The sequence below is a fragment of the Lepidochelys olivacea genome, assembly GCF_965140295.1.
Source record: "Lepidochelys olivacea isolate rLepOli2 genome assembly, chromosome: 16".
Lineage (NCBI taxonomy): Eukaryota > Metazoa > Chordata > Testudines > Cheloniidae > Lepidochelys > Lepidochelys olivacea.
Genome location: NC_140426.1, coordinates 17592974 through 17606597, shown reverse-complemented (window position 1 = coordinate 17606597; position 13624 = coordinate 17592974). Strand labels below are relative to the sequence as shown.

At 46.3% G+C, this 13624-nt stretch overlaps 1 protein-coding gene across 1 annotated transcript; it reads left to right on the top strand.

Annotated features, from left to right (window-relative positions):
- The first annotated feature begins 4952 nt into the window (after window positions 1–4952).
- Window positions 4953–13622, top strand: UCK1 (uridine-cytidine kinase 1). The gene is made up of 7 exons (XM_084650273.1): window positions 4953–5149; window positions 8434–8593; window positions 10368–10464; window positions 10700–10842; window positions 10951–11045; window positions 12305–12353; window positions 12644–13622. The coding sequence occupies exons 1-7, from the start codon at window positions 5051–5053 to the stop codon at window positions 12829–12831; spliced, it is 831 nt and encodes a 276-aa protein (XP_084506399.1). The 5' UTR covers window positions 4953–5050; the 3' UTR covers window positions 12832–13622.
- The last annotated feature ends 2 nt before the right edge of the window (window positions 13623–13624 follow it).

Sequence of the window (13624 nt, the reverse complement as noted above, 5' to 3'; positions counted from 1 at the left end):
AACGTCTCGTGAAAATAGGCTTAATTTCTTGTCCGGCTCTAAGCAGCAGCAGTCATTATATTGCCTCCCTCGGGGGGCCAAGAGGCTCGGGTCCTGGTCTCCACACAGCTTTTGTGCTGGTCTAACTGTGATTTGTTATGGATACAGTTATACTGGTAGGGGCTCTAGTGTGGAAGGCAGTACAGCCTGGGCGAGTAGCCGAGCTCTCAGGAGTCTGTTGACACAAGGGGCACTAGGAATACTGTTGTATTACACCAGCAAAGCTCTCAGAGCTATGCCAGTAAAGCTGCACTTCGCACTAGTCTAGTGACATGAGTGACTATGTCTACACTCCAGATTTCTGTCACCTCAGCTATGTCAGTCACCTCTTCATGCCCCTGACCAACCTAGCTGTGCCCACAGAAGTCTGTCCTTTCCCTCCCCCAGGCTGCTTTGTTGGGCAGTTATTTCTGCTGCTATACCTGGGCCGCAGCACAATTGCAGTGCTGGCTTCAGTCTGCACCCCTCTCTCCTGGGAATCATTGACTCCAAATATGGAGTTAATTAACACTTGTGGCTGTTTCTTGATGTCTGTGGCTGCAGAGGGTGCTGCTGTCTGATTCAAAGGGAGAGTGGCCTTTTTTCCTGAGGTTTCATCAGACTGCAAAGAATTAATGAGGACCCAGGAAATGCAGCTCCCTTTTGTGATGACCAGGCAATCGAAGACCTCCAGTTAGCCGTTAAATTGTCTGTGTTAATTTAAGAGCAATTAAAACAATTTTCCATATAAGCAAAATCTTCAGCAGAATTTACCTTATGTCTGGTTTGAAAATCTCTCATTTTCTATTAATTCCCCATATCACCCCGTAGCTGCATTGTTAACTTTTTTCTCTGGGTGTAAATAGTTTAATGATTACACATTTTTAAGTTTGACTGATTTATTTCTCTTTGTAGCGATTAAAGTATGTGGCCCCCCCCCTCCAGTTTTTGTGAGAAGGGTTTTAGAGAGTAATATAGACCTTGATTCCGACTTTCCTACCAGGGTTTATGGTTGACCGTTAACACTAGTCCCACCGAGGGGCAGAACTGTGTTATTACACTGCAGTTTCTTTTAAATGTCTCACGGTTCCTAATCCACTTCTTGCTTTGTCCACCCCAATTTGTTCATATAATTGGTAGTTTTTGCTACACTGTCCTGTGGTTGCACTTCTCATATATAAATTTATATATAAATCCCATACTTGAACCTGGCCTTTCTGGGTCTCTCTGAAGCATTTGTTCTATTACGTAGTTAATAAAATCTTTGGTTTTTGTATCTGTTTTTAGAGGCAGGTTCCTGTGAAATTGCCTGGATGATGTTCTGAGGGGAATGGGCCACTGACCCAGCTACCTTCCAAGATATTCCCATCCAGTTTTTTTTGCTTTGAGACAAATCTGTACCACTTCAGGGACATGGAAAGAAATATTTGCCTAGCCTAAAAAAGTCCTTTGGAATTTTCAGGACTTTGATTTTACATGGCAAATAAACTATTCTTTCTCCTTGTAGTGAACGCCAACTCCCCGCCTTTCTCTCACACACGTGATCTTGTCTAAAAATTCCTCCCAAGACTGCTCTGTTCGTGTTTGCCATCTATTTTCTAGTTCTCTGATAGATGTTTATCTTCTGATACTGGTTTCCATACAATCTGTTGTCTGTTTCTACTACGTAGATAACACTCGTGCATTGTAGATTGATGGTCAGATTCCAGAGGGGACTATTAGGACCATCTAGTAAGACCTCCTGCATAACACAGGCCAGAGAATTTCACAAGTTGATGCTTGCATCAAGACTGTAACTTCTGGCTGAGCTGCAGCATCGCGATGTAAAGACTTCAAGTAACAAAGAATCCACCACAACCTGTGGTTGTTCCAGTGCTTAATGACCCTCACTGTTAAAAACATGTACCTTATTTCTAGTCTGAGTTTTTCTTGCTTCTAGCCATTGAATCTTGCTATGCCTTTGTCTGCTAAATTACTGAGGTCTCTACTGTCAGAAATTATTATAAAGCTTACTCAAGAATTTAACACTCCTCATATAGCTACGTGAGTTGAGGGAGGGGAGAGACCCAAGGTCTAGATTAATCCCCTCCCAAACTGTTAATATTTAAGGTTTATCTGCTCAGGGAATTAGGAACGGAACACAGAACTCACAGTTCTTGATCACTGGTTTAAATCTGCCCCGTGTCAGTAATGACCAAAAATAGTGACCCTCTGACAGATGTCTGGCCAGTGAGTTTTGAGGGGGTCTCAGCCTTGTTTCTGGTAGGCAGGTATAAAAAAATAGCAATACCATTGGCATGTTGACCCCTTTGTTGGGAGCCTCAGCAGAGAGGATGGTGACTGAAAGCACTATGGAGAGTGATTGTCCCTCTAAATTCCACCCATGCTGCACTGCTCTAGGGGAAAAAGGCTTTTACTCTCCAGTAGTGTCAAGCTGGCATCTTTCAGCAGCTCTGTTCTCATGTAGGGCCTGATCCAAAGCCCACTGAAATCAACGGGAGCCTTTCAATTGAAAGACTTCAGTGGACTTTGGGTAAGGCCTTAGAGAAAAACAATGAAAAAGGGAGAAAAGTGAACAGCAAGCTCCCAAAACATGTCCCTTTCCCAGCCTTTGGAAGCTAAAAGCCAGAGCAGCTGCTGCTAAGAACCATTACAAGCAGCAGTGCGCAGCAACTTTAAGTTTCAAATCACTAGGGGGAGTGTAAAACATGAGGGGAGAGGCTGGAAACCTTTACAAAGGTTAAGAAATTAGAAAGCCTGTTTCCCCTCCTGCAGGCTTCCCTGAACCTGACCCTGAGGAGTCTCTTCTAGAGCCCCACTCACTCAGGGAACTGTCTGTTAAAAAAACAAAAGAAAATGTGAATTCACATTACTTCTCCCTAGTTTCACGTTTTAGAGACAAAGGAGAGCTGGAAACTTTGTTTGGCCTTTGCTAAGTGCTTCTGAAAGGTGCAGCCAGACAGATTGGAAAAGGAATCTGCCAGTTTCTTCAGGAGTGAAATTGTCCACATAAAGGAGAGGCCGTGAAGACTTTTTTAGGCTGAAAGTAAAACTGAACTGCTGCTAGGGAAATTGCTGTGGACTCCTGACTTTTGTAACCTCCTTCCCCCAAAAGCAGGAAGAAAATAAGGGCCTCTTGTCTACATACGGAGAATTGCTGAAAATGTTTACAGGTGTAACTACAGCCTTCTTTATTATTAATGTAATTTACAACAGTGTAACTGCATTGACGCTCTCCCTTTGTCTGTATCCATCTACTGTCTCTTGTCTTAGATTGTAGATCTTGTCTTAGATCTCTGGGGCAGGGACCATGCTTCTGTTCTGTATTTGTACAGTACCTAGCACAATGGGGTCCTGGTCCATGACGGGAGTTTCTAGGCACTATAGTAATACCAGTTGAATACAGACGTGCTGCATTTGTATAAAGTGGGGCTTACACCAGTTATTTACTGGAAAATCAAGTGGAGTTAAACCCTGCTTTGCATCAGTGCAGCCTGTATGTCTTCATTGGGACTTTGTATCCATGTATTACCTGCATTATCCAGCTGATACTGTCTTTTATTGCTGCCAAATTTTCTAATGTTGACCAGCCCACAGAAGGGAAAGTCAGCCAAAGAAAGAGAGTTAGGAAAAATTTCTGTATTAGCATTTCTTTGTTAAAGTCAAAGTATCATGCATTTTTTGGATGACAGATCCAAGGTGGCTGCTTTTTTTACACCATCTTGCATTTGTTCTGCAATCTGTCATCCAAAGTGCAAAGCATTACGTGTGCTGAATAGCATTTTGGATGAAATATTCAACATATAAAAGCAGCTTGTTGTGATAAAAGAAAATAGGGCTGCTCTGACTTAATGCTTTTTGCTTTTACAGAGCGTTGACTTTAGTTGTACTTTGCCCGTTGGTGAAATGTAGGCTATGCAAGTAGGACATGTTATATAACAGTAGTACATTGCACTTGGATTTCCTTGTGCTTTTGCTGAAAGTGCAGTAGGGTGTTGTCATAATTCTTTAGGAGGAGGGCAAAAGGTAGTGTTAAAGGTACAGGCGTGGGAGTGAGTGGCATGACAGTACGTGCACCCCTTCAAGGCTACCCAGGGGGAGCTCCCAGCTGCTTCCACCTTTCCATATACTAGACATGATGGAATTCCTTTCCCTGGTAAATCCAGTGCGGATCCTTTGGTCTCTAAATGCTGGTGTACTGATTAGAGCTGGCCGGGGAAATGGAAATCCCTCCCTGTGAAAAATTTCACCTTTTTGAAAATGTTTTCTCTTGAATGGGGGTGAAAAGTCAAAAATGCAACAGTTGTTTGCAGGAAGAGATATCTAGAAAAAATCCTTTTCTTGAGGATTGAAATGGAGTTTTCCAGCTTTCTAGCTGCCCCCGCCTGCTCTCAGTGAGAAACTGCAATTGACAAGAGCCTTCCAGCCTACATCCCTAGGCTTTGCCTGTCTGGCCGCTGGAGCTGAGGGAGTAAGGTGACCAGATGTCCCAATATTAGGGGCTTTGTCTTACAGAGGAGCCTAGTACCCAGCCACCCCACCCAACGTCCTGATTGTTCACACTTGCTATCTAGTCAGCCTAGGGTGGGAGGGGAGGCTGAGCACTGGGGCAGCGGGGGAGTTGTCAGCGTGATTTTCCGGGCGGAAAATTCGGGGTGTTTTTTTTTTTTGGCAAAATTGCAGGTTTCCCATGGAAAATGATTTTATGAAAGGGTCGGTTTCCATCTGAAAAACCATTGCCATGGCCTGCTCCCAGCCCGTTGCAGTGGTGATCCATCCGCCCCTGCTTTGTAACCCTCCCCGTGTTAAGAGGTCACCCCCACACCCTCAGTCCCTCTCCTTTCACAGCCCTGTCCAGCTGGTCTCTTATCACGGGCTGCAGAGCCGACTGCGCAGGCTCTGAATGCTGCGAACGCAAGGACTACAGCTCCCAGCCTGCCTCACGGCCGCTCGGCGACTCTGCGAGGGAGCCGCGCGGCGCAGTGGCTGCTGGGAGTTGTAGTCCCCCGAGGGCAGTGGCGACTGGCGAGCCATGGCTTCGGCGGGCAGCAGCCTCGGCGGGGGGGAGGCCGAGCGACCGCACCCCAGGCCCTTCCTGATCGGGGTGAGCGGAGGCACCGCCAGCGGCAAGGTAGGGGCCGAACCCGGGACGGGGCTGGGCTGGGGCCGGGGCGGGGGAGCCCAGGAACGGCCCCGATCAGGGCGCAGCCTGTTTCCTGCCCGCCCCGGCCGGGAGCCCATGGGTGCGATGAGTGTGGCCGGTCTCAGCTCAACCATGGTGCCTGCGGGCTCTGTGCGGGGGCCACGGGTCCATACAACACTGCAGGGGGTGCCCAGTCTCCGCCCCACAGAGCCCCTTGGCACCCTCCCCAGGGATAGCCAGGTACGCCCCTAGGGGTGCTGTCCTCCCCACCCACGGGGGCATACTGTCTCGGTGCTGGGGACACCTGTGCAGGTGAAGGCCCCTGAGTGGGTGGGGAAGGTCTAGCGCCAGGGTCTTTTTGGTGGAGCCCCACATCAGTTTTGCAGCATGGTGGGTCCCTGTCTACGAGGAGGATACCCCTGACGTGATGATTTTCTGGGGGAGGGTTTGGGTGCCATTTGTGGGATTCCCAGACTCCCAAGTGAAAGGAGTTTGTTGTTTTCGTCTCTGGTTGCATATAGATCAGCCTCTAGAGGCAGAAGCAGGCCTCCTGGGGGGTCTATCCCCAGCACTGTCACCAACTTGTGTGGCTTTGGGCAAGTCACTTCACGCATCTCTGTTCCCCAATCTACCAGGTTGGGATATTTGTAAAGTACATTTGTTCCAAAGTATCATCAGCATTATTATTAGAGACCAGAACGTCACACCTACTTCCCTTCACCATCTGAGTGATCCTGGCTAGCACAAACGGCTCAAGCTCATGGCAAAATGAGACATGAGAAAAGGGCAGGTGCTTTAAAAGACACAGGCTTCCATACTTCAGCAGCAGTTTTCTTCTCTCTTGCCACAGTTGCGTGAGGCAACATTTCTGACATCAGTGATTTACCATGATAAAAGTGAGCACATACCAAAGCTGAAGGTAAACAGGGATATAAATGAAGTGCAGTTCTCATAGCAAGCTCAGCAAACTCCCAAGTGGGTTGGAACCAGAAGCCTTAGCGAATGAGCCTCCCACACACCCACCAATCTCTCTCTCTGATTTGCTTGTCCATGCATAATCTTTATTTTGCAGTTACCTTGTCCTGGGAGAAGAGATGTTTGTTGGGGAAGGATGATTTGTGTAAAAGGTAGAGGATTGCCTAACAGACGGAACCTGCACTTTGCTCTCAGCACAAATATTGACCCAGCCCAACTCCACAGGTGACCCCCACTTTGATCGAGGGATGGAGCTGAGGAAAAGCCACTGTTTTGTCTGGCCTCTGTGAGTACATCTGTACTGCAGCTGGGAGCAACCTCCCAGCCCAGCTGGGCAGACGCAGGGTGGCTCAGGCTAGCTGCCTGAGTCCAAGCCCCTGGTCTGAGCTCAGGTCACTGGCTTGAGCTGCTCTTGTTAGCGCACTAATTTAAGCAGACTGTTTGCAGAGTCTGTTTCCCCAGGCTCGAAGGCTTGCTCCAAGCTGCAGTTCAGCCATACTCTGTGTGGTGTGCCCACTCTCTGAGAAACGGTCTTTTAGTTAGGGCAAGATCCAGTTATAAATGTTATGTCTGAGAACCCTTTTCCCAGCTCTTTTCAATGTACACAACCTATTCCAAGCTCTTTTCTTTGTTGGGCTGTCAGTACATGCTTTCTCCAGAGAAACTAAGTTGCCAAGGAGGGAATGTCAACTTTAATGGACTGACAGAATGATCTAGTGGTTGGAGAAAGGGCCTTGGAAGCTAGAAACAACCACCACAGGGATAGTTCTCTAAAAACACTGGCTCAATGTGCAGCGGCAGTCAAACAGAATGTTAGGAACCTTGAGGACAGGGCTAGATAATAAGATAGAAAATACCGTATTGCCGCTGTATAAATCCATGGTACACCCACACCTTGCATACTGTATGCAGTTCTGGCTGCCCCATCTCAAAAAAGATATATTAGAATTGGAAAAAGTACAGAGAAGGGAAACAAAAATGATAAAGGGTATGGCACAGCTTCCATACCAGGAGAGAGTACAAGGCTCGGCCTGTTCAGAAAAGAGGACTGAAACTGTTGGAAAAGAGACAGTTAAGAGGGGATATGATCGAGGTCTAATAAATCATCAACAGTGATAAGGAAGTGTTATTTACCACTTCACATAACAAAGGAACCAGGAGTTATCCAATTAAACTAATATGTAGCAGGTTCAAAACAAATATAAGGAAGTGCTTCTTCACACAGTGCCCAGTCAAAAGTATAACTGGGTTAAAAAAAGCATTAGTTAAGTTCAGGGCAGGTAGATTCATCAACCGCTATTAGCCCAAATGGTAAGGGACACAACCTCATGCTCTGGGTGCCCCTAAACCTCTGACTGCGAGAAGCTGGGATTGGACAAGAGGGGATGGATCTATGGCTAATTGCTCTGTCCACACTTCTGAAGCACTTGGCGCTGGCCTCTGTCAGAAGACAGGCTACTGGGCTAGATGGTCCATTGGTCTGTGGCCATTCCTATGTTCTTAAGATGCACCTTGGTTCTAGTCCATGTTCTGTTGCTGGTTTACGTGGCTGGTTACTTAATCTCTCTGGGCCTCAGGTTTGCTATTTGTAAAATGGGAATATCTCACAAATCTCTTTCTCCCCCTGCCTCCCCTGCCCTCAGGTAGGCAGACATGATGAATAAATGTTTGTAAAGCATTTCTGGAGAGATGGCGCTCTAGCATTACAAAGTAGCATTGTGTATCGGATACCTAGGAAACCTCGAATACTACAGGGATAGGAGCCTCAGAGAAGCTCAGACTTAGAGGCTATAGCAAAACCTAAATTGAGTCTTCCCAGCACAGTGAGTGGCAGGTCTGGAATTAGATCTGTGAACACAACCTTCCTTGAGACGGCTGCCATGGCTCTGTTCACCTAAAACTGTATCTCGGGAGCTCAGTTCCACTCCATAATCTCTGTGCCCCCTTGAATGCATTCTTCTGCCCCATGTCCCTGACTGCTTCTTGCAGCAGGCTGTAGCTACATCTCTCCTCTTTAAAGCTCACTACAGCCTGGTGGATGGGTTTTGAATTAGTCAGGAGAGGCGATATAATGAAGTGTTTAAAGCACAGGACTGGGTGCTGGCTCTGACTTGTGTTGGGGGGGGGAGGGGAGAGGTAGGCGCCACTTAATCTCTGCCTTGTTTTGTCCACTATAAAATAAGGCTGGTTCTTACCCACCACCTCCCAGGACTGCTGTGAAGTTGAATGTTGGTGAAGTCCTGATGGAAGGTGCTGCAGAGGGTGGTTGTTTGTGACTGACGCTTGTTGTTCCTCAGTCCACAGTATGTGAGAAGATCATGGAGCTCCTGGGACAAAACGAGGTGGATCATCACCAACGAAAGCTCATCATTCTGAGCCAGGATAGGTTCTACAAGGTCCTCACTGCAGAGCAGAAAGCCAAGGCATTGAAGGGACAGTACAACTTTGATCACCCAGGTAAAGCTTTCCCCACCCCACTTCATGTTTGCCTTTGAGGAAGGAGGAAGTGTATATAGGGAAGGACATTGATGGGAGACTGGAAGAGCAAAATCGCTACTGCTCTTAGCTTCAGCAAATACCTCAAAGCTCCTCACTGTGAGCAATGGGGGTGGGGGTGCGAGGTGCTTTCCATGCAAATAAAAAGACCGGTCCCTGCTGCTGGGAGCTTACAGTCTCATTAACCAGTCTCTGTCTGTTCTGCCACAGCTCTGCTCTGTGTGGTGTTTAGAAGAGGATCTTTCCAGTGTGGTAGCACCAGGAATCAGAGCTTCCCGCAACCTATTGCAAGACATTTGCTGTGCCGGGAGGGAGCCAATTCTAAAGGAATACAGAGAAAGCATTTCCTCTGGGCACATTAGTTAGAAGAGCCAGCAGAAACTGATGCTTCCTTTAAGCATAATGAGATGGCCCCTCCCACCTATTCCAGTGGGAAATCTCAGTGTTCCTAAGGGGTGGCCTTCCTGAGGCTCCGATGAGAGGGTTCGGAGCATAGAGCACAGCACTAGGACTCAGAGCTAGGAACAGGCCCTGGATCTTTTACCACTGCCTTTCTGGGTGACTTTGGGCAAGTTACTGCTCTCTTCTTATTACTGTAGCACCTCTCAGCCCATCATGGACCAGGACCCATTGTGCTAGGTGCTGTACAAATGTGGAATAGATGGTCCCTGTCCCAAAGAGTTTAAATGCTTCAGTCATCTGAAAAGGGGCATAAGCCTGACTTAGTGCACGGTTTAATTATTGTTTGTAAAGAGCTTTGAACATGCAGCATGGAAAGTATTGAACACCCCCAACTCTGGGTATTTGGGTTCCTGTACATCAACCCCACGTGAAAGGGAGGGAGAACGGCAGTGGCAGTTAATAGGGAAGAAAGAACAAAATTAATTTCCAACCGAGTTCTTAGAACTAACTGTACAGTGTCCTCATGTTGTGAGTGGTGCCTGTGTTGTTGCTGGAGTGAGATGCCATCATACTGTTGCTTTGCAGTGGGAGTTAACATAATGCTGTCGGTCTGTGGAACATTAATGCTCACATGATGCTTGATCACCTCCTGGTTTCCAGCTGCTAAAATGCATTAAAAAAAAGCTAAGAACACATCAGATACTTTCCTAATATATTTATTTTCTATGTAAGCAACAGCTGTCCTTGCCCCAGGGGTGTTACATGATTGCAAATGGGAGACATTCCCTGCACTCCATCCTGGGCAAAAGTGGAAGAACACCTGCTGTAGGTTAAGCAGCACTGCTCACTCTTTTCAAAGGCAGGACAAATCTATAAGACTTTCCAAACCGTAATTCTGTTTTGGTTTATGTTCATTTAACATTTTTTTGAATTAGCTAGAAATAAAATGCAAAAAATGTACGATTTGTCCTTTCGCCTGCTGAGCTGTAGTTGCCATGTCCATCTGTAAACTACCAGGCAGTCCAGACGGTAGCTTTTATGGCTGTTTGGATTAGTCTTCATTTCTGTGTCTAAGATACTTGGTCCCTGGATGCAGGGATTACAATATCTTTGGGATTATGCAGCAGTTTTCCTTTAACATTACTTAGGGAGTGGATTGCTGTAGATAGAAAAGAATAAGCCAGGAATATCCTCCCTCCCCTACTTCCTGGGTCTGGTAATGTCAGACAGAGGAATGGTGGTAGACTTTAAATCCTTCAGTACCAGAAAAGACTGGCAATAGTTTGGTCATAACAACACCTGGGCCGTGTCTCTTTATGCCTTTGTCTTGCAGGTGCTTTTGATAATGATTTGATGCACACAACCCTGAAAAATATTGTGGAGGGAAAAACTGTAGAGGTGCCAACTTATGATTTTGTAACCCATTCCAGGTAAGTCTCAGTTCCTAACATCTTCCACACAGTGCTTGGCAGAGTCAGTGGGGGCTGCCCTGTCTCCCTGGCCCACCCTAGCTGAATGCGTGTGGTCTTGTTGCAGAGGGCTGGCGGGAGCAAGAAGAGGTGGGACTGGGTTAGCCGTGTTTAATGGAATGGAATTGCACGTTAGCATTCAGTTTGAAAGCCACTTTGCAATTTGTTTGAGACTTTGTCCATATACCCGTGGCAGGTTGGCAGAGACAACAGTGGTCTATCCTGCAGACGTGGTTCTCTTTGAGGGGATCCTGGTATTCTATAACCAAGACATTCGGGACATGTTCCATCTCCGACTCTTCGTTGACACAGACTCTGATGTCCGGCTGTCCCGCAGAGGTAATACCCTGGGCTTCTGCTCCATTATCAGCCCCCTGCTTGCCTTGTGGCAGTCGTCACTATGAATACGCTAAAACTCACTGCCCCTTGTTTTTCCCTCTGCCCCAGTTCTTCGAGATATGAAGCGTGGGAGGGACCTAGAGCAGATCCTGACTCAGTACACAACCTTCGTCAAACCTGCCTTTGAGGAGTTCTGCTTGCCGGTACCAAGCTTTTCACTTGTTTGATCAGACACATTTTAAGGACCTGGAGAGGCAGTGACAGCTATTTATACTGTAGCTGGAGAAGTAGGGCTAAGGCCCGCTGATTGATATAAACCATATAAAATCATAGCTGCTTGAAGCAAAAAGCAATGTTTATTTAAGATCCTAGTGATCAGATTAAATCTTTGCATTGTATTTAAAATAAAATTCCCAGTAGTTTAACCCATGACAGTTAGTTCTAGATATTAAACAAACTATTGAGCCTTCCAGCCTGTCTCCCTTTCATTGCAGACAACACAACAATTTGGTGTAGCTAAGTTTGGCTCAGATGTGAGGTCCTACCCAGCATGCCATGCATTGTAGTGTTGGAACCTTCCCAAAGTGTGGGCACTGTTGTGCTATTTACACATCTTTGTAACACAGGGGTTATGCTGAGTGACTCAATGGTTTAAAAACAGGTCTGTTGCACCTAGGATGTCCTCTTTGGCTGTATGCCATCTCTCCTCCCTGCTTCTCACCTGAGCTGCCCTCTCAAAGACATGTCATGGTTGTTTTCCAGGATGCTTTACAAGCAGTGGGTACTTACAGTGCTGTATGAATGGTTTTTTTGATTACTGCCATGGGTATTCTGGCTGACATGCCCAGCCTTTCATGTATGTAATAGAAATTGGTTTCTGTTGACTTTGACCACTGCAGTATGACCTATGGGCAATGCTTCCCTTCCTTCCCCTCCTGCATGTAACTGTACAGGAGAGAAGGAGGCTGCCAGTTTAGGTGACCCTATAAATAAATGTGTTAATGCTTAAGAATGAAAAATAACTATTTTTACTTTGATCTAGCAGGAGGTCTGGTCTTTAACATAAGTGCAATCAGCATCCCTACTAGGAAGTGCCTTTTTATAAAAAGTAGAGGTTATAAACGGATCAGAGACAGGCAGCTTGTAGTGTTCTGATTAGAACCAATTCTAACTGGATTGACCTGCTTTTGTTGTAGAGAGTCAGGCTATGCTGAAAAAGGCTCAATGAAGGTAACGTCAGCCTCAGGTCACTGGAGTAGTATGAGAGGAATGTTTTGAGTGCTTTTAGTATAGAGGCAACTAGTCCCAACTGCAGTCACCCCTGTAACATTCAGTTGATCAAACAGACTTACAGATACTACTACAATGGAGGAGTGCAGCTGTGGGCTCCTTTTTCAGATCTGGGGATAGTGGTAATCATCATTGTGAAACACCAAGCCCTACTGTTGTTTCTTATTTGCAGACAAAGAAGTATGCTGATGTGATTATTCCTCGTGGAGTCGACAATATGGGTAAGGGACATTTAATTGAATTCTGCACATGAAGTCAGATTCCCCAAATTCTCCTACTGCACACTGTTGTAAAGTGTAGATAGACTCTGATATGGATTATCCCTGACTTTTTCTGAACCAGCACTATAGGTTTTAGAGACTGGCATTATGTTGTTAGGATTTGACCGTACTACAGTGGCTCCAAATGCAAGCGGCAGCATTGCAATGACGAGTAGCTGGTTCACACACTGAATCAGACCGGGCTGTTTGTTCCACGATTTTTTTTTAGCAGGTGTCTGTTCTTTTTGCAGTTGCTATAAACCTCATTGTGCAGCACATCCAGGACATTTTGAATGGAGACATCTGCAAGTGGCAGCGAGGGGCGATGAATGGGCATGGTCGGACATACAAGCGATCGTTCCCTGAGCAAGCAGAGGGCAGCACCATGCTGATAGCTAGCAAACGATCTCATCTGGAGTCCAGCAGCCGTCCCCACTAACCAGGTTGGGGTCTGAAATTGCCACCTCTGTTCCAGACCAATCTTTTTAACAAACTGGTTTGTGACATGCCCGTAGCAGCTTAGGGGCAGATTCAAGAGGTAGGTATGTGTCTTCTCACAGAGGAGAGGAAGGAGCTGGACTATTGACCCTGCCCCTGGTGTTAGATGGCATTATGTGCTGTAAACCCAGTGGGGTATAGGATACTTTATCTCTGCTCATGGTGCTTTTTCCTTGGAGCAAAGAGCCTTGTTTTTAAACAAGCAGGTCAGATTCCCAGCTTTCCCTTCTGTCCATGGCAATGCCAGACCTGTGGAGAAGAAACTGACCTCGCATTGGCACAACTGCCAAGAAGTCTATTTTACTCAGGGCTGAGGAAAATTAGGCTTCTCTTGGGCAACTTACAAAGCAGCAGTGGGGCTCCATCATCTAGTTGAGGTGTTTTGTTACTAGCCAAGCTACACTCTATGTAGCATAGGCTGACCTTAGAGGACACTTCAGTACTGACTGGGTGCAGACATGGTTTGTAGTTCTCATTCCTTCCCCAAAGCAGTGTTAAAGCTCAGGCATTCAGCCCATGAGTAGTTCCAGCAAAGCTTAGCGTGGCATCCTAACATCAAACACCAATTGGTACCTACTATCTGTCATGTATACTCTGTAAATGCAGGCTTAAGATTAGCAGGAAGAATTGGTTATTATTGAAGATGAACTTTTTTCATCTCTTATAAAAGCAAAGCCTGACTCGAGTGGTTGTGCTGCTCTAATTAATAAACCAATGAAGAAACAACAGCCACA